Here is a 24,472-nt window from a genome sequence, read left to right on the forward strand (position 1 = left end):
CAGTGAAGGGGAGTCTGCAGCACTTTGATGATTGGTGGAGATCAGGGAATCACATGACAACAGGCGATTGAAAGGAGAAATATTTTGGACTTTCATCCAAGACCATCAGTAGGTATTGATTCCCTCCAGATCAAAGCAGCATCATTTATGTTCAGAGGCTGGCTGATCAGAGCAGGTGAGAAAACCTCATTATGTAATATGTCTAGAAAGTTAAATTTCTTTTAAGTTTAATTTAAAGGTAAAGTTAGATTGTCAGTTGCTTTGTCCACAGACAAATAGTAATGAAACACTATTGGCTTCTTCAATGGTTTCTGTAGAACAACATGTACTTTAAGTCCATTTTCGGGTACTTAGAGATAAGTGACAAATAATTGTTAAACAATACATATAAAAATAGAGCAATACATCTTAAATACTTCTCAATGGGCACAATGGCCAGTTAAACAGTTAAACAATTGCACTACCCAAACCCCAAAATACACTTCACTTGGGTCAGTGACTCATTTCTAACCCAAAGGGGACAATCCACCAGCAGAGAACCATGGCAGCTGTCATTCAAGGTGCTCCCCTGAGCCACCGGGTGCAACTTGGGATTCTGTGTCTTGCGCAAAGGACACTTTAACACATAGCCAGTAAGTGTTTGATAAGAGGTGTCATCTAGCATGAATTGCTAGATGTAACGCCTCTTTTAAACCAGTGATCTTCTCTGTCCAGACTGTGGACCTTGCTGTCTTCAAAAGAATGACCCTTATCTTTCAGATGTAGATGGACTGCTGAGCCTTGAAGCAGGCTCTCGTGTGTTGTGCCATGGTTGTTTAGTTTCTCCAGGGTATAAATCCATCCATGTCCCTAAGTCAGACCAGTTTCTGTTTCAATGCTGTTCCCAGGTTTGTACAGGGATATAGTGTTTATAGTCTATTCTCCTGAGTTTGTCAGACATCCCAGTAATGCATGGAATAACAATAACTGGACAGCAAACGGAACAACATTGTCCTTCCATATGTATTCCGACGAATTCGAAAAGGCCAAACCAGCTGCCACTGAACAGCACTTCTGGGATCTGTTCAGCTTGTCTCTTGTTCATAAGTTTTCCCCTGATTAAGATCATGTTGGAACAATGTTGGTGATAAATACACTAAGATTAGCTGACTTGTTTAACTTTGTGGGAATTCTCCTTCTTTTCTTTCTTGTTATCCACCTGTACTGACTTGGGTTGGATGGTCACACTTATTTCATGTTTTGAATATCGTTACTACAGCCATTCAGCTCTTTCTTCTACAATTTTTTGAGTTTATTGACATATTCAAGTCAGCCTGACATTACTAGATTATTTTGACTTTGCTTTAGGTGTTAATTTCAGATGCTGCTTTTTTATGCCCAGTTACATTTTGGAGTATTTTTTATTGCTTCTAGACAATTTATTAACTGTCTCAAAATCTGTTATTGTTTCTCTCTGACTCTAGGCAAGATGAACTTTGTTCTTTTGATCATCATCACATACACTCTTACCCTTGTTCATGCGTCGCCTACAATGGTTCATAAAATTCGCAGACCTTCAGTGCCAGCTCGTTACAATCCATATCCCTGTCAGAGGAACAATGATAACAATGCTTACAGAAAGTTTTTAAAAAAACACATCCTCCAGGAGCCCTTTACAAGCAGAACAAGATGGGATGAATGGGAAAGGTGAGTTTTAAGGTTAAGTCTAAAATTTATTGTGACATAGTCATCAGTAATGGCGATAATAATTTATTGTGTAAGAGTGACCAACATTTTACATGATGCACCAGCACATTTACTTTCATATCACCTACTGAGTTAATTGGGTCATTGAAGGCCCTTAGTCTCAATCCCACATTTGTATAACTAAGACCCAAACATAATGCACATACTGTAGTAGAAGTTTGAGTCTTATGAAAACCATGACAAAATGTCTCCAGTTCTGGTTTTAAATCACAGATTTTAAACTGCATGATTGCATGAGCATGTTTTGCTTTGTACTGTATTCAGCCTCACCTTGATTAGATTTTTTCTTTTCTTATTTCTCAGTGCCATTGTTTCAGTTTATTTAATTCATATAAAATTTTGAGTGCACAAGTACAATACCATTTACAGAATACGTTTTGTCTCATCATACAGTTACTTGAAAAGGAACGGACTCTGCAACAGAAGTCGGCAGTCCTTCATCAAGAAAAAGGATAAGAGGCATGTCAAGGAGATCTGCAAGGGTTCTGGCTTGCATCTATATGACAACTTATGCATCAGTACAAAGACCATGGTGGTATATGATATCAGAGTTCGTGACAGCAGAAGTTGTAAAATTGAAAGTCTGAACAATGACAGAAAATATGTGATTGTGGCATGTGATAAAGTTGAGAATCGCTGTCTTCCTGTTCATTTTCAGGAATACAGAAACCAAAGGCCAGACAGAAATGCTCAACGCTGTGGGCTTCATCCTTAGAATAGGTCATATTTGTGAAGGAATACTAAATTCCAGTTGTCAAACTCCTTACTGGCCTGACACTTAAAATCTATGTGAAGCATTTTCTGTTGATTTAAGAAATGTTGACATATTACTTTTAACCTATTCTAGTTTTTTGGAACATAAATGTGCATTTCATGACATGGTTCCGTTTAACATATAATCTACTTTCTATTCTACATTGTTTATTGTGTTTCTGTACTATACTGTAGATGTGCATTGACATTAAAATCCATCAAGTAAAAATTTTTTCCTCTGAAGGATAGAGATCGATTGAGACATTTAATTGGTACAACTGTAAATCAGATTACTTTTTAGTTCTTTTTTCATTTTAATTATAAAATCCCAATGATCAGTATACAAAAGAACAATAAAAATACAGAAGATTACAATGCAAAAAAAAAAAAATGCATTTAAGAAGAAACAAGAATGAGGTTTAAGTTTAAATTTAAAAAAAGACCAAAACCTTGTCGAAAAACTTTACTTTTGGAAATTGTAACATAACAACTAACTGTAACATTTTGAAACTCATTATCTGAGATCAACTAGAATAAAGTTCAAGCAATCATTTAATTGGTTCAAGGGTAAATCAGATCAGCTTTGCATTTTATGTATTATTTTTAAAAGAAAAAAACAATGTTTTTCAAAATATTACCGGTATATAAACGAACAATGTAAACAGTAGAATAAAATAACATGAACAATGAAAACATGGATTTAACAGAGGTTTAATATTAAGTAAAACTAAAACAGACTAAAATCATTACTTTCAGAGTTGTGTTAAAAAGGTAGCGTTGTTAACCAGCAGAATTAGAAAGAATTAGAATATACATTAGAATTAGTCTGAGATCTGCTAAAAGTAACTTTAAACCTCAAATTATTATTCACTCAAACACTCATTTCTCAAACTTGGCTGACCAAAAAACCACTGAAGGTGGTAATTTCATTGTTTCCCCAAACATGTGTATTTGCACCCAAGCGCACAAACACCTGGTCCCCTTGTTGTAGCTGCAAGAGCACTGCATTGCCTCCATTATCAGCCCCATCCTGCAATGTACGGTGGTCATAGCATTCCACGACAGTCTGATCGTTTTTGATGAGAGTTAGACTCACTATATTTGTTCCTCCAGCATGATAAAACAAGGTGAAGTAGTAAATCCCTGCAACAGGGGCAGTGAATATACCTGTGGGAAACAACATAATATTCCAACAACTGAACTTGCTTTGTGAAAGTCATTGAATCCTTATTGGAAAGTGTATATTAAAATGGAAATTCTTACATATTCTTAAGCATAAACATTCTGACATTATTCATAATACTTACAAATCTAACGGTAGCATGTTTAGCAGGTTTAATGTTTCACCATGCTAAACATGGCCAATGTTCGCTAAGTTGCCAGTGTTTGTTAACTTGGACTTAACAGCAGGGTCTGTAAGTAGGCCATACTGTGAAAAACAACCCCAGAATCTAGGCTGTTTTTTTGTGATGCTCCCCAACTTAGGGAACAGTTTCCTGAATTACTTTCTCAAGTGTTCAGTATGGAATCACATAATCAAATGTAAAAGGTTTCTAATAGCACATCTAGTGAAAACTGATGTGGATAAGTTTTCCTTATAATCATCATGTTGTGGCACATTATTATCGTGTGAAAAAATTCTTCTTACTCCTTAGTAAATAAAGAAAATGTACTTACCTGTGAACTGGTTGTAGGCATTGCCAATGTTTGTTATCACTGTTTTGTAGATCAACGTTGTGTATGTGTTAAAGGGTCCAATGTGTCCTGAACCCCCCGTTGCTGCACTGAAGAATACCTTGTTTTTTTCTATATGAAACAAAACTTGTCATCACATTATTTTCTGAACTTACTATTACTTTTTCTTATTAAAACAATCTGAGAAAACACTTTACCTTTTTTCTTCAATTCAAGAATTTGGTTTTCACTCTCCTTAAACTTGTTCTCCAAAGCTCCCAGTTTTTCCCTCATGGCACCAAATTCCTTCAGCAAATTACACATGTCAGGAAAGCATGACTGTACTGGAGAAGATTTTTCTGCTTCTGTGTCTGGGTCATTGCTTTCACCATGGACTGAAGTTGAGGTGCATAGCAATGACACAAACAATAAAATGGTAAAATTCATCTCTGTGTGAAGAGGTTTCAGGATTGCTCAGTCTCTGAAAAGCTATGATCCCTCTGGCTGTTTTTACGCTGTTTCAAGTTGACTTGTTAATGTTTAACATGACATTTGACATGACTGATTTTTCTTGTTGCAATTGCGGTTTACAATTGGGAAATAAAAACTACATTTACTAGCAATCAGTTAACCTTTGATATCCCAGATTGTTACTTGGTTTATCTGAAAATGTAAAAGTGGGACATGGTGAGGATCTATTGATTAAATTGCTTGTGTCCTCAGTAGATGATTCAAAATCATTTCTGCTACATTTTTGAAGAATCCACTTCCAAGTTAACAGAACCTTTGGACCTGTGGTAGAAAAATTTGGTTTTTAAGTCTTTGAAGTACTGTGACTACATTTTTATAACATGGATTACTATTCCAATTTACACTGGGGTTAGTGATCCCATTTACATCTGAAGTCTTTAAATGACTGCAAAACTTTGGCTACTAACACCTGTATACCTGGTACCTGGTGTATATGGAAGAAGGCGCTCCATCCTGTCCAATCAAGTGGCGACAATCAGTTCGAATGGCCCAATCCGTCATGACCACCTGTGGCTCAGCCCCCCTCAGATACACTCACACAGAACACACCCTCACAAAAGACAGAGAAGGAGGTGAAAAAGAAAACATAACAATAATAACACACATAATGACTCAGTTCATAACAGTGGTGTACAGAAAGTTAGAGTTTTTTATTTAAATTTGAGAAGTGCAGGTACATGTGGTCTCCCTGCTGCGGCTGCAGGAACAGTGAATTTCCTCCATTATTTGATGTGTGACTGCCTCTCTGGTGATCATGGGACAGGTCCATCATTGTTCTTATAGAGTAGCAGCCATCAGCTCCCAGTTCTCTCCTCCAGATGATGACATCCTGCCATCTTCTTCTCCTCATTTTCAACTCTGACTGAGGATGACTTCATCCACCCTCCTCCTCTCTAACCGACTATCTGCTCTCTGGATCCAATCCTTTCCAATCTCCATCATGCAGTTGCACCCTCACTAATTCCAGCTATTATACAAAGCTTTAACACATCTCTAACAACAGGCACTTTTCCGACCTCATCCAAGCAGGCCCAGATTACCCCTCTGCTCAAGAATGGGGGTGTAGTAAAGATTGTGGTTTGGGGTTGAACTTGTGAGGCGAAGCCGCTTGTCCCTGTAAGCAACACACACCATGATGCCTTTATTTGGACTACTACTGTTAACAAATGTTGCAAGCTTGTTGTAATGCTGGATATTTTATGAATCTGTGTGCAGCAGCAGTCACTCATAGACTTCATAAAGCTAAGGATATATTGGCTAGATTGATTTAAGGAAGTCATTTGTATGTCAGTGTCAGACAAAGTGTCAAGCATTCAGAACTAAAGTGTTAGTGATGTGATGAATGAGGGCTCAGCTCTGTCTGGGTGAAATTTACACATCAGGACAGCTCCTTGTTATTTCATAACACCTGCTTTATACCATGAAATTAACATGTTTTAAAATGCACGCTAAAGCAAAGCCAGCAGTGAAATTTCACTGAGAGAGGATGGGACACTGACCAGGTCATCTCAATTTAGGAAATTTCATTTGTAAGTAAATCAGATCACTTTTGCATTTTATGTATTAATTTCCAAAGAAAAAAAACAATACTTTTAAAAAGATTAACAGTACAGAAATTAACATTGTAAACAGTAGAATCAAATAACAAGAACAATGAAAACATGGATTTAAGACAATACAAAACAGAGGTTTATCAGACGTCACAATGACCTGATTGTTTTCGCTGAACATTAGACTCACTTTATTTGTTCCTCCAGCATGATAAAAGTTGAAGGTGAAGTAGTAAATGCCTGCAACAGGTGCAGTGAAGATACCTGTGGAAAACAACACTGCAACAACTGAAATTGCTTTGGGAAAGTCAGTGAGTCATTCTTGAATAGTATTAGTATTAAAAGATTTGCGTTTCACATCAAAGTGGCACACTTGTTTCTAAGGTACTTCAATTGCTGAAAAAATTCACGATACACACACAATATCTAAAAATACCTTAAAAACATGAATGTTTTTTGCTTGTTTGTTTGCCCAAAGAAAATCATCAAAAAAGGCTAAACTATCACTGTCAGGCAACCTCCTTAATTCAACTGCTGACTAAAAGTTTTTTTTCATGTCAGACTATATAAAAGTAACATTAGGAGGCCGTTTTCATTCTAAAGTCATCATTGTCCACATATATTTTATTGTACAAACACCAAATAAACAACAAATTTTTTATCAAGAGAGCAACTATTCAACTGTTCTTACATCAACTATAGTTCAAGACTTTAGTAACAAATAACGTAACCAAATGAGCTCAAAAAAGGAAATAATTTTAAAGAATGTACTTTTTCAATACGTTAATACTTTACTTAAGTATTGAGGTTGTGTACTTCTACTACTACATCTTTTCCCGAGTTTTCCGAGCTAATATAATATAATATAAACAAATATAATATTTGTTTTTAATACTTGGATAAAGATCTTTTGCAGTCAGTGACTGCCTGAAGTCAGGAACTCATAGATGTGACCAAACCACGAGTCTCATCCCTTGAAATGCTTTGTTAGAATGTGTTGTTTGTTTGAATTCTCAATATTAGGCGAGCAACTTGGCTACTGAAGAATATTCTTTATATACTTAATATTTCTTTGCCTTTAGAAACTGTTTCAGCTGTCACTGTATATTTTGGGCCATTATGCATCTGCAATATGAAGTGCCGTCCAATATGTTTTGCAGCATTTTAATGATTCTTAGAAGAGAGTATAAATTTTAGAATTGGTCCTGCTAATTTTATTAGCATTTGCATGCTCAATAACCACCCAGCTCCACTGGCAGTCACACAGTACATACTGATATCTTAACACTGCCTTCATCATGATTCACAGATGATGTGGTGATGCTTCAGATCATGAATTGCTCCTTTCTTTTTCCATCATTCTGGGTCAAGTTAATGTTTATCAGTCCAAAGAATCTTATTTAAGGCTGGATTTTTTAGATGTTTTCTGGCACAGTCCAATCCGTCCTTTTGTTTAACACTTTAGCAAGGACATTTCTTGACTATAGAATTTCACAATGACATGCCCATCTCCTCAAGTTTACTCTTGACTCGGCTAGATGTTGTGAAGGTCATCTACATTTGTAGATATTTTGCACTGTCTCTTATTGGCTTATTTTGTTTCTCTGACTCTCCTTAGTGTTTAACTAAGTACCAAATCCAAATTTTATACTCAGAAACACCACCAGACAGTTTATCAGCTTGATTTGTCATGAAGTACAGGCCACACATGGTCATCAATTGTCCAATTATCTCAAAGCTTATGAAAACTGTAAGGACGAAGGTAAGGATGTCATTCACCACCAATCAGGGTTGGCGCTTTGATCTGTGGCTTCTCTTGTGCATATGTCAAAGTTTCCTTGTATGAGACACTGAACACTGAAGTTGTTCCTGGTGAATCTAAACACCTTGCATTGGTGTGTGTGTATCTGTGAAAAGGGGAATATGTAGCAACATTCTGAGGGTATTGGTAGAAAAACAACATGAGTGCAAACTATTTACATTTAAATTTAGTAAGTCAATGTTTTTCTTTTCCAAGTATAATCACAAAATTAAAAAGGAAATAATCAGAAACAAAAACAACTGTTTAGGCTGTACTACATTATTTATTAATCAGTACACAGGATTGAGAGCAACACTTTTCTGACAAATCCCACATAACATTATTATTTTCTCATTGGTCTGAGGTTTGTGGAGATGTCTTAAAGAAGATGTTCATGAAGCACCTACATATTGTTTATGTATCTCAACAAAGGGGCAATTAAGCCAAGTAACGGATTTTTGTTCTACCACTGAGTGACCAAGAATCCACTAAAAGTGGTATGATGGTTGCTTCCCCAAATATGTGTGTTTGCCTCCAATTGCACAAACACTCGGTCTCCCTGCTGCAGCTGCACAAAAACTGCATTTCCTCCATTATCAGCTGTGTCCGCTTCTGACTTGTGATCATGAGCCATGGCGATCAGCTCGTTGTTCTTATAGAGAAGCAGCTTTGCCTCGCTGTCTCCTCCAGCGTGGTAGAAAATGCAGAAGTAATAAGCACCTGCAACGGGTGCAGTAAAGATACCTGTGGAAACAAAGGTGTGTTGGTGCTGACAAAAAATCTTGACATCACTTCTTTAACCAGTAAACCTTAGCCTTTCTTCAGACTTGTTCTTGTTATTTACCTGGCATCTTATTAATGTGAATGTTATTATATAGAAATGTAATCAAAATTAAACCCACATAGTTAACAGAAATAAAAAATAGTAGCATCCATTATACGCAGTGATTAAGAATCCTGAATGCAAACTTACACTAATACAATATACATTAACTATCTGTTCTGTAAACTATGATTACGTAAGTTGATTTCTAAATAAATCTGTATACATAGTTATATTTATGTTTTAATCTGCTACAACTCTGTAAAAGAGATTTAGGTAAACATAAAGAGGGGTCCTAGTAGTATTCAAAAGTAGTATTTACATTTTTTAAATTCATTACTAATCAAACACTATTCATGCTGAGTTAACAGACTTGTTTCTGTATCTTTTGGGGAAATGTTGTGATAAGTGCATGATAATACTCTGATTCATCACAGACACCATCATTCTGACACCCAAACATCTTTACCTGTGTCTGAGTTATAAGCATCACCGATGTTTGTAATTACGAATTTGTAGATTAAAGTTGTATCGCTATTGAAGGGTCCAATGCTTCCAGTTCCCCCTGCTGCTGCACTGAATATCACCTTAGTGTTTGCTGTGCACAGAGAAATGACATAGGCAAGTACAGTAAAATACAAGCAAACAAATAATTTCAAAAATCTGATGTACCAGCTCTGCAATCTGATTTTCACTGTTGATCAGCCTGGTTTTACTTTCTTCCAGCTTAGATTCCATAGTTTGGATTTTTTCTTTCGTGGCAACAAATTCTTGTTCAAGAGCACAGGAATCAGGGGAGTCGTGTTCCCCAGGCTGGGCATTGTTCAGGCCACAGAAGCAACAAAGCAGCAAACACATGAAAATAAGCATTTTCAAGCCTGAATCACTCACTGTCTGATTCATGTGAGTTCTCTGCCTGGTAAAATAAAAGCAAACAATAAATGATTTCAAAGATTTTATGTACCATGATTCTTCAGTTCTGCAATCTGGTTTTCACTGCTGATCAGCCTGGTTTCAGTATCTCTCAGCATAGTTTCCATAATTTCAGTTTTTTCTTTCATGGCAGCAAGTTCCTTTTGAAGAACACAAGAATTGGGGCAGTGAGTTTGTGAGCGATCCCCTGGCTGGGCATTGTTCAGGCCACAGCAGCAACAAAGCAGCAAACATATGAAAAGAATCATCGTCTTAGTGTCTGGTTCATGTGAGTGCTCTTGCCTCTTTTACTTGGGTTTATCAATGATTACCTTTTACTGTTCGTTGACGTATTTTCATAGCATGATTAAATTATGGTTACTGTCAGAGGAGAAGGCTTATCTAGTTTGTATTTTATGTTTCATGTTTTATTGCTTTAAAAGTGAATCATAAGCATTTTTCATGGCAACAGCATTCAGCACATCTTCACTCCCACCCAGTGTCTGACTAACCATCTCCCTAAATTTCATGCAAAAGTCTTGCTCTTCCAGTTTCCACCATCAGACTTTTGATTCTGTACTCCCTTTATCTTATTCACCTCCAAAATCCTCCTGCAGACCACTATGTGGTGCTGTCTATAGCATTACAATCTCCAGCCACCACCGTACAGTCTCTGATCTCTTTTAGGTTGCATCTCCTGCATAGAAGGTAGTGAACCTTTCTCCGCTGTTGTAAGTCACGCTGGTCTCCTCCCTCTTCCTAAAATATATGGCAACTACTGCTATGTCCATTCTTTTAGCAAAGTCCACCATCATCTAGCTTCCCACATTCCTCTCCTTCATGCTGTACCTACCCATGACCTCCTCATAACCTCTGTTCACTTCAACAACATGTCTCTAGAAGTCCAGTCCATTAACTAATCTTTCTGTGGGCATATGCACTGATGACATTTATCATTACACCTTTGATTTCCATTTTTACTTTCATTATTCTACCAGACACTTTATTTCCAATACACTCTTGCTATACTCTTTCTTCAAGATTAATTCTTTAATATTGAAGATAAATTGCTTAATTCATTAATAAAGTGCTTTAAAAACATGTAAAATAAATTTTAAATCAATACGGAAGCTGAGAGGTAAGTGTAAGGACTTAAAACCTAGTGTAATCTGTTATATCCTTCTGGTTCTTGTCAGGACTCGGGCAGCAGAGTTCTGAATAAATTGTAACCGACCCACGAGGAGTCTGCTGGATATAAAATCACAAAAGTGTAAATTGGTCTCTGTGCCACTCTGAAGCCCTGTCCCTTAAAATTGACGTTCCTATACAACTAAACTGCAAAGGCAATTACATTTTCATGAAAGATGTAATTTGTCTGATACAACTGTGCTACTTTTTTCGACACCAATTTGCAACATAACTTTAGCCTTTATTTTTAAATAATTACTATAACTTGGCCATAATTTTTACCTTGTAGATTCATGTTTTACCTAGCAGAAAATTTGGGACTGTTTCAAATACACTATTTTCTTAGTGCAGTACTTGTACTTTTGTAGTTTCATTACTTTGGAGATGTTCTTTGACTGAAGAATTTGACAATGACATGTCTACTTCCTCAAGTGTCCTCTTGACTCTTGGTTTCCCTTCACCAAGGACAGATTTCTAAAGTAATAGTCAAGGTCTATAGTATAGTATAGGCCTTATGATGTTTGCATCCCAGTGTGTTCGTTCTTTTTAAAAATCTGCTTGTTTATTTTGCTCCTCTGTTTAAAGAATATTGTCGTTCTTTTGCATAGACCCCCTGTTGGTGTTTAAGTGAAGAAGCACCAAATGAACATTTGATAGTCAGAACCACCTCCACACAGTTTATCTGCTTGATTTGTCATGAAGTAGTGAGTGAACAGGCCTCTTATTGTCCTATTATCTGAAATCTCTGCTCAGTCAGATAACGTGCATAAGGACGACTGTAGCTCTGAAGGTAAGGATGTCATTCACCACCAATCAGTGTTGGGGCTTTGTTCTGTGGCTTCTCTTGTGCAAAGTTTCCTTGTATGAGACACTGAACCCCAAGTTGTTCCTGGTGAATCTAAACACCTTGCATTTGCGGGTGTCATTGGTGTGTGTGTGTGTGTGTGTAAAAAGGTAAATGTGAAGCCACATTCTGAGGGTATTGGTAAAAAAAAACATGAGTGCAAACTATTTACATTTAAATTTAGTAAATTTTTTTCTTTTCTAGTATAATCACAAAATTAAAATGAACTCTCAAATGAATTAAACAGAACTCTTCCGCATCTTCCTATACACTTAAATCTTTAAAAAAAAAATAAAAAATCCTTTCTGCTCTTTCTCGCACTTGCATCTCGCAAACTGTGAACACTTTTCTGGGTGTCATTGGTGTGTGTGTGTGTGTGTGTGTGTGTGTGTGTGTGTGTGTGTGTGTGTGTGTGTGTGTGTGTAAAAAGGTAAATGTGAAGCAACATTCTGAGGGTATTGGTAGAAAAACAACATGAGTGCAAACTATTTACATTTGAATTCACAAACTCGATTCCAAAAAAGTTGGCACACTGTACAAATTGTAACTAAAAAAGGAATGCAATAATTTAAAAAAACTCATAAATTTATATTTTATTCAGAATACAACATAGATGACATATTTAATGTTTAAACTGAGAAAATGTATTATTTTAAAGGAAAAATAAGTTGATTTTTAATTTAATGGGATCAACACATCTCAAAAGTTGGGACAAGGCCATGTTTACCACTGTGTGGCATCCCCTCTTCTCTTTATAACAGTCTGCTAACGTCTGGGGACTTTGGAGACAAGTTGCTCAAGTTTAGGAATAGGAATTTTGTCCCATTCTTGTATAATACAGGCTTCTAACTGCTCAACTGTCTTAGGTCTCCTTTGTCGCATCTTCCTCTTTATTATGTGCCAAATGTTCTCTATGGGTGAAAGATCTGGACTGCAGGCTGGCCATTTCAATACCCGGATCCTTCTTCTACGCAGCCATGATGTTGTAATTGATGCGCTATGTGGTCTGGCATTGTCATGTTGGAAAATTCAAGGTCTTGCCTGAAGGAGATGACATCTGGATGGGAGAATATGTTGTTCTAGAACTTGGATATACCTTTCAGACTTTGATGGTGCCTTTCCAGATGTGTAAGCTGCCCATGCCACACGCACTCGTGCAACCCCATACCATCAGTGAGGCAGGCTTCTGAACTGAGCGCTGCACTTTGCCACAGTCCATTTTAAATGAGCCTTGGCCCAGAGAAAACACATGCGCTTCTCAGTCATGTTTAGATATGGCTTCTTTTTTGACCTATAGAGTTTTAGCACGGCAACAGCAAATGGCACGGTGGATTGTGTTGATTGTGTTTCTGGAAGTATTCCTGAGCCCATGTTAAATGGTCTGCACTTATATAGCGCTTTTCTACCTATTGGCACTCAAAGCGCTTTACACTGCTTCTTATTCACCCATTCACACTCACAATCACACAGACATTCATACACCGATGGGGGAGCTGCTATGCAGCTGGCCAACACTCACCGGGAGCAAATAAGTTGGGGTTCAGTGTCTTGCTCAAGGACACTTCGACATGTGACCAGAGGAGCCGGGGATTGAACCAACAACTGTGAGATTGGTGGACAACCGCTCTACCTTCCTGCGCCACAGTCGCCCCAAATGTGATTGTGATGTGAATGATTTTCATTACAGTAGCATTCCTGTATGTGAAGCAGTGCCATCTAAGGGATTTGTAAGTCAATGTTTTTCTTTTCTTAGTATAATCACAAAATTAAAAAGGAAATAATCAGAGAAACCCTTTTAGGTTTTATATAACATTATTTATTAATCAGTACACAGGATTGAGAACAACGCTTTTCTGACAAATCCCAAGTAACATTGTTATTTTCTCATTGGTCTGAGGTTTGTGGAGATGTCTTAAAGAAGGTGTTCATGAAGCACCTACATATTGTTTCTGTTTCCCAACAAAGGGGGAATTAAGCCAAGTAACTGATTTTCGTTCTACTACTGAGTGACCAAGAATCCACTAAAAGTGGTATGATGGTTGCTTCCCCAAATATGTGTATTTGCCTCCGATTGCACAAACACTCTGTCTCCCTGCTGCAGCTGCACAAAAACTGCATTTCCTCCATTATCAGCTGTGTCCGCTTCTGACTCGTGATCATGAGCCATGGCGATCAGCTCGTTGTTCTTATAGAGAAGCAGCTTTGCCTGCTTTTGTCCTCCAGCGTGGTAAAAAATGCAAAAGTAATAAGCACCTGCAACGGGTGCAGTAAAGATACCTGTGGAAACAAAGGTGTGTTGGTGCTGACCTTTAAAATGGGACAAAAAACTTATTTATATTTATATTTAAACCTGGTACAACTCTGTAAAATAGATTAGGTAAACATAAAGCGGCGTCTAAGTAATGTAACAAATGTATTTTTCGTGATTTATTACTACTCAAACACTATTCATGCTGAGTTAACAGACTTGTTTCTGTATCTTTTGGGGAAATGTTGTGATAAGTGCATGATAATACTCTGATTCATCACAGACACCATCATTCTGAGACCCAAACTAAATGTGTGTTTGTGTGTGAGTCCTCTATAACGTCTTTACCTGTGAGTGAGTCATAAGCATCACCGATGTTTGTAAGGACTGATTTGTAGATCAAAGTTGTATCTCTATTGAAGGGTCCAATGCTTCCAGTTCCCCCTGCTGCTGCACTGAATATCACCTTAGTGTTTGCTGTGCACAGAGAAATGACATAGGCAAGTACAGTTTGTGTAAAATACAAGCAAACAAATAATTTCAAATTTCTGATGTACCACGATTCTTCAGCTCTGCAATCTGGTTTTCACTGTTCATCATCCTGGTTTTACTTTCTTCCAGCATAGATTCCATAGTTTTAAATTTTTCTTTAATGGCAACAAGTTCTTGTTCAAGAGCACAGGAATCTGGGCACTCGTGTTCCCCAGCCCGAGCATTGTCCAGGCCACAGCAGCAACAAAGCAGCAAACATATGAAAAGAATCATTTTTAAGTCTGAATCACTCACTGTCTGATTCATTTGAGTTTTCTGGCTCCTTTTATGTCGAGTTATCAATGTTTACCTTGTGCTGTTTGTTGACATATTCTCAAACAACATGATTTACTCTTAGGAGAAAGTTCATCTTCCCTGCAAGTTTGAATTCAAAAGTCAACTTAGCATTCTTCATGGCCACAGCAAACATGAGGGTTACACAAGGACCGAAGCTGGCGAAGAGTCTATTCATCACCTTTCATCATCTAATGAAAACCTTTATTCTTACTTTATTTCACTCAGCACATTTTATGACTGGCTTGAATTTCAGAGTCAAACTGGATTGTTTTTAATCAATTAACATACTAGTACTCCCATATTTTTTGGTGCAGACGTGTGTTATTGTGCATCAGAATCAGGTCTTACAAATGTGTGGTCCAATCTTAATATGATGGGCTAAGTACAAAGTAATTATTGTTTTGTGTGTGTTATATAATTTAATTTATTTATGATCATTCACATTTATCAAGTCCAGTATTATTTTCCAACAGTGTCTCTGATGTCAACTTCATGTTTTCCTGTAAAATTTGTTTGCAGCTGCACTGAACATTAAGTCATATTTCTTTATTTTGTTGTCCTTTCGGCTTATCCCACTTGTCCGCATGTTGATTTGGCACAGTTTTTACGTTGGATGCCCTTCCTGACGCAACCCTCCCCAATTACCACCAAGCTTGGTGGTACATGGGAATTGCTGTTAGGGGTTCAGTATCTTTCCCAGAGACACTTTGATATATAGGAAGGGCTGGGGATCAAACAACTGACCCTGTGGTCTGTTGACCTTTACCAACTGAGCTACAGCTGCCCCTAGTGAACATTAAGTCATATAAAGTACCTTTATGCAAATCTTATGTCACTGTTTTCTGTTCTATTAAATTATTTTATTCATTTTTTTTTTAACCTTTATTTATTCAGGGAACTTTCACTGAGAGGCTTCCATTTTCTAGGAACACTCTGCTCACATTTATATAAACATTTATCTATTAGTGTATGTTTAATCTCCTTCGGTAATAACTTCCGGGAATCATTCACAGACATAAGAGCAGAAACATGGATTGTGATTGTTATTACGTCATTTACTATTTTAATATTTTTTCTCGGATTGTCAAAATGTTAAAACTGCCCAGTGTGTTCAGCCTTATTCTCTTTAAAAAATGTACGTTAAAGTGTTTAGCAAGTAGAAAACACATCAGTGAAACATGGATTGCATTAAATTGGAGAAACTGAGAGTCAGGTGAACCTCGATCTATAACACTGGATAGAAAATGTCACAGACCTTAGCCTCTGTTTGCTCAAATTAGTTGTGAAACTCCGAGCTTAGACGTAAGTGGGATGCGAACATTTCAAAATGCAAACATTTTCATCAAAAAGGAATGCAAATCCCCCTTAACTAGCACATGAAAATGTGTGATATTTAAAGGACATTGTATTTGTCCCTTGCAGGAAACCATACAGAAAGCAAACACATATATACAGTATGTTTGCTGCCAGATGGAAGTGGTACGTTGTGGTGAAAATGACATTAAAAGTGCCTTTACTCAAACCTTAGAACACTGCCACTTTTTCAAAATTTTTCTTTTTTCTTTTTATAAAATAAAAATAAAAACAAAAAACACTTCCAGCATGTGTGAAAGTTTTGTCACTCTTCTACATGTTATGTTATACAAATTAGGTTATTTTTTAATGCTGCAAGCGTTGTGTTTACATATTTTTCACTTCCAAAATAAACCATTGCCTCATCTCTTAAACTTAATAAACATAGATTTTTTATGAAACCTAGGTTTTAATATAAAATGTCTAATTACTGTGGCATTTTTTTTTCTTTTCTTATTCCGGAAACTTCCACTGAGAGACATGCCTTTTGCGGGAACACCCTGGTCATATTTATTCAAGCATTTACTGTGTATAAACTGGCAGAACCAATATGACCTTCTGACCCCTGCACAGCTCAAACAGACCACCTGAGGCTACACAGTGAGGCTGATCAGAGAGCGGACAAGTAGTGTTTTTTAAGCCTGTCCCAAAGAGCTTCTCTAACCATTAGGTGACCACTGCTGGATCCCCACCAACCACCACTGCAGTTTACATTGCAATCCAATATATCTATCAGTGTATGATAAACTCCTACAGTATATTACCTGCAGACCTTCAGGGAATCAGTCACACACATGCACATGTACATAGAAACAGAAAGGGAATTGGTCTTCATATGGCAAAGACAACACCAGAAAGGCAGTGGTTTTGACCTTTTCTGCAACTTCTATATTTCTTTTATTTACTATCCAGAACTTTATTATTTTTCTCAGACTGTAAAGATGTTAAAACTTTCCACTGTGTTCAGGCTTATTCTCTTTAAAAACAGCAATGTAAAGTGTTCATCAAGTAAAAAACATTTCAGTGAAACAGGATTACAATAACTTGGAGAAACTGAGAGTCAGGTGAATCTCGATCTAAAACATTACATAGAAAATTTCAGGGACCTTATCCTCTGTTTGCTCAAATTCATTAGTAAAGGGCCATTATATTTGTTCCTTACAAGTACAGTAAAAAAGATGTTACCTGCTAGATAAAAGTGGTACTACGTTGTGGTTTTGCCATTGGTTGCTCATTCATATTGAAAGAAGTGATGGTATTTATCATTTATTCATCATCTTTTTCATCCTCCTCCTCCTCCTCCTCCTCCTCATCATCATCATCATCTGGGTGATGAGGATAATTCTGGTAAATTCTGACATTGATGTTTTTGCACTTGTTTTAAAGGCAGAAACCTGCTGGCTTAAAAAATGTTGTTGAATTTTAGTTGATAGATCTATTTGAACCTGTTTTGCTAAGGTTGTGATTTTGAGTGTTATCACGTGCTCCCTCCTTAAAAATGTCAATAAACTCAAAACCTTCTAGGAAAAAGTTGAATTATCAGGTCTGACGTTGTTCCAGATTCCCTGAAGTATCAGCTTTTGATCCAGTTGCTCTGCATTTGAAATCTGTTATGTAATTGAAAAAGAAAGATGCATTAATATAAAAATGTACCTGGGTCATCTTCCTCTGCAAAAGCAACTGAACTGAAATGTTAAAATCGATTTTCTTAGATGACAGCAGCAAGTGCCAGACGCCAGCTCTTCATCGTACTCAATGATCTCTCATCATCGGTAGATGCTCTTGACCTCATCTAAACCTGAGAGAAAAATATTAAAACAAAAACTTGTTAATGTTTAAATCAGTAAAAACTTTAATTTAACTAACATTTCTGGAAATTTGTGTATATTCCAAAAATGTATAATTTTCCAGTATCTTAGATTAAGTTATTATATAATAACCAATAAAGTTTATACTTGATCCAACATGGTGGTTGCTCCTGCTGAAATGTTGTAAATGGTCTGCACCTATATTGCACTGTTCTAGCTACTGGTACTGAAAGTGATTTCCACTGTTTCCCATTTGCACACACAGTCACACACACACTCACACACCAATGGGGGAGCAGCTCTGCAGCTGGCCAACACTCATCGGGAGCGACAAAGTTGGGGTCCAGTGTCTTGCTCAGGGACATGTGACTGGAGGAGCTGAGGATCAAACCAACACCTGTGGGATTGGTAGACGACCGTTCTACCTCCTGCTCCACAGTCTACTTGTTATTGAAATATTAACATTTTGTATACTTTTTTTATAGTATGTACTGAAGACAAAATACAAAATGAACCCCCAACAGCCCATTTCCCTCCCGCAGCTGTGCAGTGGGGGTCCAAGCCTGGTAGAAATTGGGGAGGGTTGCGTCAGGAAGGGCTTCCGGTGTAAAAAAAAAAAAAAGCCAAATTAACATGCGGACAATGATCCGCTGTGGCGACCCTGAACTCATGGGATAAGCCGAAAAGACAAAAAAAAACCTAACATAAAATAATATTTCATAGCACCTGTTTAAGTACAGATAATTTGCACATAATGGCTGTGTTACATAAATGAAGAAAATGTGTTCATTTCCTTTCTGTGATGTATAGTTTAAATTGTTCTACTTTTCCTTTAAAACCTGTTTAATTGTTTTATTGCATATAGAAAACAGGTCTGCTTTAAATGTTAACCATTGTTAAAAAGACACAGAAATGTCTTGGTAATAAAATGCTGAGGATCCAGGTTTTTGAACTCATGTAACTGTATTAAAAGTTTACAAAGAGGCTGTGGAGACTGTTTACTTTATTCTTACAAACAAAAGCCAATTTGAAGTTTTACGGTCACTTTAATATATTAGATTTTAGTCTTTTCTTCTTTTATGAGTTTATATTTATTCAGTTTTTGAGAACAAACTGTGTTGGATCAAAATATCTAATACCTACAAATGTACTACACTGTAAAAGCTGTTTCATTTTCCAAATTCTACTCAAGACTGACTTCATGAATCGTGTCCTTCATGTTGATTATATGACTGGGATCAGTTAGTGAGATGTGAAGCACCTGATCAGGAACATTTAGTGAAAACAGAAGAGCCCTCGAGGAAAGAGGAGAGATTTGATGGAACAAATTTTTTATTTTGCTCTTGTTACCACTGAAAATTAGTCTCTGTGGGTTACTGCCAAAATTACCCAGCTTCTTGGGTCCTACTTTTCATCCACCAGGCCAAACCCAATGTCCTCATAATCTTGCAAGATTGTTCAAGAATGCTCTGTCTCTTCATGATCCTTCTGGCTGTTTTACTTAATATTGACTTGATATTTTTAATTTGACCTGTAACTGTTTTACTTAATGTAGTGTATTATCATTTATCTTTTGTAGATGTACAATGAGGAAATGGTACAAATCACCTTAAACACCAGCCTTTCATATTTACTCTCTTCAGGTATTTAAAAATTCAGTAGAAAAACTTTTGGTTCTCTAATGTCCAGCTGGGACTAACCTGACTTTTAGCCGACCTTTACATTAACACCACTAAATTTCAGATAAAAACGTTGTACTTTTACTCCACTTCATTTATTTAACAGCTTTAGCTACTAGTTAGTTTTTGCAGAAGCGATTTGTTTTATCCAAAATTTAATTAGCTAATAATTTCCATCCCTCCATTATCTGTAACCGCTTATCCCAATTGGGTCGCGGGGGGCTGGAGCCTATCCCAGCTGTCATGGGGCAAGAGACAGGGTGCACACTTGACAGGATGTCAGTCTATCTCAGAGCCAACAAAGTGAGACATACTCAAACAGAAGCATTCACACTCACATTCACACCTATGGACAGTTTTCGATTTACCAAATAAACTAACATGCATGTTTTAGGACTGTGGGAATAGCTAATAATCTTATGTATTATTATGGATTGACCACCTGTCAGTACATAAAGTGGTTACAGTCTGATACAACTGTCCTACTTTTTTCGACACCAATTTGCAATATAACTTTAGCCCTTATTTTTAAATATTTATTATAACTTGTCCATACTTTTTACCTTGTAGATTCATGTTTTACATGGCAGAAAATTTGGGACTATTTCAAATGTACTATTTTCTTAGTGCAGTAATTGTACTTTTGTAATTTCATTACTTTGGAGATGTCCCTTTACTGTAGAATTTGACAATGACATGTTTACTTCATTAAGTTTCCTCTTGACTCATGACTCTTGGTTTCCCTTCACCAAGGTCAGATTTGTATAGTCATCTACTTCAGTGTTCATCCAGGCCTTATGATGTTGACGGCCTCGCCGGTGTGTTCCTTCTTTTTAAAAATCTGCTTGTCCAATCAGGGTTGGTGCGTTGATCTGTGGCTTCTCTTGTGCAAAGTTTCCTTGTATGAGACACTGAACCCCAAGTTGTCGCTGGTGAATCTAAACACCTTGCATTGGCGGGTGTCATTGGTGTGTGTGTGTGTAAAAAGATAAATGTGAAGCAACATTCTATTGGTAGAAAATTAACACGAGTGCAAACTATTTAAATTTAAATTTAGTAAGTCAATTTTCTTAGTATAATCACAAAATTAAAAAGGAAATAATCAGAGGCTTTATTACATTATTTATTAATCAGTACATAGGATTGAGAGCAACACTTTTCTGACAAATCCCACGTAACAATGTTATTTTCTCATAGCTCTGAGGTTTGTGGAGATGTCTTAAAGAAGATGTTCATGAAGCACCTACATATTGTTTCTGTATCTCAACAAAGGGGCAATTAAGCCAAGTAACGGATTTTCGTTCTACTACTGAGTGACCAAGAATCCACTGAAAGTGGTATGATGGTTGTATCCCCAAATATGTGTGTTTGCCTCCAATTGCACAAACACTCGGTCTCCCTGCTGCAGCTGCACAAAAACTGCATTTCCTCCATTATCAGCTGTGTCCGCTTCTGACTTGTGATCATGAGCCATGGCGATCAGCTCATTGTTCTTATAGAGAAGCAGCTTTGGCTCATTTTCTCCTCCAGCGTGGTAGAAAATGCAAAAGTAATAAACACCTGCAAGGGGTGCAGTAAAGATACCTGTGGAAACAAAGGTGTGTTGGTGCTGACCTTTAAAATGGGACAAAAATATCTTGACATCATCACTTCTTTCATCAGTAAACCTTAGCCTTTCCTCAGACTCGTTCTTGTACTGTACCTGGCATCTGATTAATGTGAATGTTATTATGTAGAAATGTAATCAAAATTAAACCCACATAGTTAACAGAAATAAAAAATAGTAGCATCCATTATACACAGTGATTAAGAATCCTGAATGCAAACTTACACTAATACAATATACATTAACTATCTGTTCTGTAAACTATGATTACGTAAGTTGATTTCTAAATAAATCTGTATACATTACACATAGGTAAGTATAAAGATGGGTCTTAGTAATGTAACAAATGTATAATATTTTTTTGTGATTAAAAATTTTTTTTTAATTCATTACTAATCAAACACTATTCATGCTGAGTTAACAGACTTGTTTCTGTGTCTTTTGGGGAAATCTTGTGATAAGTGCATGATAATACTCTGATTCACCACAGACACCATCATTCTGAGAACCTAACTAAATCTTTGTGTGTGTGTGTGAGTCCTCCATAACGTCTTTACCTGTGAGTGAGTCATAAGCATCACCGATGTTTGTAAGGACTGATTTGTAGATTAAAGTTGTATCGCTATTGAAGGGTCCAATGCTTCCAGTTCCCCCTGCTGCTGCACTGAATATCACCTTAGTGTTTGCTGTGCACAGAGAAATGACATAGGCAAGTACAGTTTGTGTAAAATACAAGCAAACAAATAATTTCAAATTTCGGATGTACCACGACTCTTCAGCTCTGCAATCTGGTTTTCACTGTTGGTCATCCTAGTTTTACTTTCTTCCAGCGTAGATTCCATAGTTTTTAATTTTTCTTTCATTGCAACAATTTCTTGTTCAAGAGCACAGGAATCTGGGCATTCGTGTTCCCCAGGCTGAGCATTGTTCAGGCCACAGCAGCAACAAAGCAGCAAACATATGAAAAGAATCATTTTCAAGTCTGAATCACTCACTGTCTGATTCATGAGTTTTCTGGCTCCTTTTATGTCGAGTTATCAATGTTTACCTTGTGCTGTTTGTTGACATATTCTCAAACAACATGATTTACTCTTAGTAGAAAGTTCATCTTCCCTGCAAGTTTGAATTCAAAAGTCAACTTAGCATTCTTCATGGCCACAGCAAACATGAGGGTTACACAAGGACCGAAGCTGGCGAAGAGTCTATTCATCACCTTTCATCATCTAATGAAAACCTTTATTCTTACTTTATTTCACTCAGCACATTTTATGATTGGAAACTGGATTGTTCTTAATCAGTTAACATACTAGTACTCCCATATTTTTTGGTGCAGACGTGTGTTATTGTGTATCAGAATCAGTTCTTACAAATGTGTGGTCCAATCTTAATATGATGGGCTAAGTACAAAGTAATTATTGTTTTATGTGTGTTATATAATTTAATTTATTTATGATCATTCACATTTATCAAGTCCAGTATTATTTTCCAACAGTGTCTCTGATGTCAACTTCATGTTTTCCTGTAAAATTAGGTTGCAGATGCACTTTGTGGGGGGGGGGGGGGGGGGGTTTCTCCTTTTTTTTTTTTTTTCTCCGGCTTATCCCGCGAGTTCAGGGTCACCAGAGAGGACCATTGTCTGCATGTTGATTTGGTACAGTATTTACGCCGGATGCCCTTCCTGACGCAACCCTCCCCAGTTAACACCAGGCTTGGTGGTACATGTGAATGGCTGTTAGGGGTTCAGTATCTTTCCCAGAGATACACTCTGTTCAAATTTATATAAACATTTATCTATTAGTGTATGTTTAATCTCCTTCAGTAATAACTTCCGGGAATCACTCACAGACATAAGAGCAGAAACATGGATTGTGATTATTATTACGTCATTTACTATTTTAATATTTTGTTCTCGGATTGTCAAAATGTTAAAACTGCCCAGTGTGTTCAGCCTTATTCTCTTTAAAAAATGTACGTTAAAGTGTTTAGCAAGTAGAAAACACATCAGTGAAACATGGATTGCATTAAATTGGAGAAACTGAGAGTCAGGTGGACCTCGATCTATAACACTGGATAGAAAATGTCACAGACCTTAGCCTCTGTTTGCTCAAATTAGTTGTGAAACTCCGAGCTTAGACGTAAGTGGGATGCGAACATTTCAAAATGCAAACATTTTCATCAAAAAGGAATGCAAATCCCCCTTAACTAGCACATGAAAATGTGTGATATTTAAAGGACATTGTATTTGTCCCTTGCAGGAAACCATACAGAAAGCAAACAGATATATACAGTATGTTTGCTGCCAGATGGAAGTGGTACGTTGTGGTTTTGCTTTTAATGCTGAAACAGACATTAAAAGTGCCTTTACTCAAACCTTAGAACACTGCTACTTTTTCAAAATAATTTTATAAAAGAAAAAGAAAAAGAAAAAACACTTCCAGCATGTGTGAAAGTTTTGTCACTCTTCTACATGTTATGTTATACAAATTTGAATAAAGGTTATTCAAGCGTTGTGTTTACATATTTTTCACTTCCAAAATAAACCATTGCCTCATCTCTTAAACTTAATAAACATATATTTTTTATGAAACCTAGGTTTTAATATAAAATGTCTAATTACTGTGGCATTTTTTTTTCTTTTCTTATTCCGGAAACTTCCACTGAGAGACATGCCTTTTGCGGGAACACCCTGGTCATATTTATTCAAGCATTTACTGTGTATAAACTGGCAGAACCAATATGACCTTCTGACCCCTGCACAGCTCAAACAGACCACCTGAGGTTACACAGTGAGGCTGATCAGAGAGCGGACAAGTAGTGTTTTTTAAGCCTGTCCCAAAGAGCTTCTCTAACCATTAGGTGACCACTGCTGGATCCCCACAAACCACCACTGCAGTTTACATTGCAATCCAATATATCTATCAGTGTATGATAAACTCCTACAGTATATTACCTGCAGACCTTCGGGGAATCAGTCACACACATGCACATGTACATAGAAACAGAAAGGGAATTGGTCTTCATATGGCAAAGACAACACCAGAAAGGCAGTGGTTTTGATCTTTTTTGCAACTTTTATATTTCTTTTATTTACTATCCAATATTTTAATATTTTCCACAGACTGTAAAGC

At 36.9% G+C, this 24,472-nt stretch overlaps 3 protein-coding genes and 2 long non-coding RNA genes across 5 annotated transcripts; 1 reads left to right on the forward strand and 4 right to left on the reverse strand.

Annotated features, from left to right (window-relative positions):
* Window positions 1-16: 16 nt before the first annotated feature.
* Window positions 17-2,276, forward strand: LOC137138277 (uncharacterized). The gene is made up of 3 exons (XR_010915923.1): window positions 17-175; window positions 1,464-1,686; window positions 2,140-2,276. It is a non-coding gene; the product is annotated as an uncharacterized lncRNA (long non-coding RNA).
* Window positions 2,277-2,784: 508 nt separating this feature from the next.
* On the reverse strand, window positions 2,785-4,666 carry LOC137138276 (complement C1q-like protein 4). The gene is made up of 3 exons (XM_067525329.1): window positions 4,392-4,666; window positions 4,177-4,305; window positions 2,785-3,666 (listed from the first exon to the last, which is right to left on the reverse strand). Exons 1-3 carry the CDS (start codon window positions 4,618-4,620, stop codon window positions 3,386-3,388), a joined length of 639 nt encoding a protein of 212 aa, XP_067381430.1. The 5' UTR covers window positions 4,621-4,666; the 3' UTR covers window positions 2,785-3,385.
* A 3,654-nt stretch (window positions 4,667-8,320) lies between these two features.
* LOC137137647 (uncharacterized) lies at window positions 8,321-10,089 on the reverse strand. The gene is made up of 3 exons (XR_010915762.1): window positions 9,843-10,089; window positions 9,348-9,476; window positions 8,321-8,799 (listed from the first exon to the last, which is right to left on the reverse strand). It is a non-coding gene; the product is annotated as an uncharacterized lncRNA (long non-coding RNA).
* Window positions 10,090-13,615: 3,526 nt separating this feature from the next.
* Window positions 13,616-14,874, reverse strand: LOC137137628 (cerebellin-1-like). Its single transcript, XM_067524142.1, has 3 exons — window positions 14,628-14,874; window positions 14,419-14,547; window positions 13,616-14,099 (listed from the first exon to the last, which is right to left on the reverse strand). Exons 1-3 carry the CDS (start codon window positions 14,866-14,868, stop codon window positions 13,822-13,824), a joined length of 648 nt encoding a protein of 215 aa, XP_067380243.1. The 5' UTR covers window positions 14,869-14,874; the 3' UTR covers window positions 13,616-13,821.
* Window positions 14,875-20,847: 5,973 nt separating this feature from the next.
* Window positions 20,848-22,360, reverse strand: LOC137138356 (cerebellin-1-like). The gene is made up of 3 exons (XM_067525474.1): window positions 22,111-22,360; window positions 21,902-22,030; window positions 20,848-21,322 (listed from the first exon to the last, which is right to left on the reverse strand). Exons 1-3 carry the CDS (start codon window positions 22,349-22,351, stop codon window positions 21,045-21,047), a joined length of 648 nt encoding a protein of 215 aa, XP_067381575.1. The 5' UTR covers window positions 22,352-22,360; the 3' UTR covers window positions 20,848-21,044.
* Window positions 22,361-24,472: the final 2,112 nt, after the last annotated feature.

This window comes from Channa argus, chromosome 12, assembly GCF_033026475.1.
Source record: "Channa argus isolate prfri chromosome 12, Channa argus male v1.0, whole genome shotgun sequence".
Lineage (NCBI taxonomy): Eukaryota > Metazoa > Chordata > Actinopteri > Anabantiformes > Channidae > Channa > Channa argus.

Bases quoted from the DNA above. Each gene is read 5' to 3' on its own strand.
- LOC137138356 (XM_067525474.1), bottom strand. From the start codon at position 22,351: ATGAATCAGACAGTGAGTGATTCAGACTTGAAAATGATTCTTTTCATA. The intron at 22,031-22,110 runs GTACATCCGAAA...CTCTGTGCACAG, and splicing joins TGCAGAGCTGAAGAGTCGTG to CAAACACTAAGGTGATATTC. The intron at 21,323-21,901 runs GTAAAGACGTTA...TTGTTTCCACAG, and splicing joins TGCTTATGACTCACTCACAG to GTATCTTTACTGCACCCCTT.
- LOC137138276 (XM_067525329.1), bottom strand. From the start codon at position 4,620: ATGAATTTTACCATTTTATTGTTTGTGTCATTGCTATGCACCTCAACT. The intron at 4,306-4,391 runs GTAAAGTGTTTT...TGTTTCATATAG, and splicing joins TCTTGAATTGAAGAAAAAAG to AAAAAAACAAGGTATTCTTC. The intron at 3,667-4,176 runs GTAAGTACATTT...TGTTTCCCACAG, and splicing joins TGCCTACAACCAGTTCACAG to GTATATTCACTGCCCCTGTT.
- LOC137137628 (XM_067524142.1), bottom strand. From the start codon at position 14,868: ATGAATCAGACAGTGAGTGATTCAGACTTAAAAATGATTCTTTTCATA. The intron at 14,548-14,627 runs GTACATCAGAAA...CTCTGTGCACAG, and splicing joins TGCAGAGCTGAAGAATCGTG to CAAACACTAAGGTGATATTC. The intron at 14,100-14,418 runs GTAAAGACGTTA...TTGTTTCCACAG, and splicing joins TGCTTATGACTCACTCACAG to GTATCTTTACTGCACCCGTT.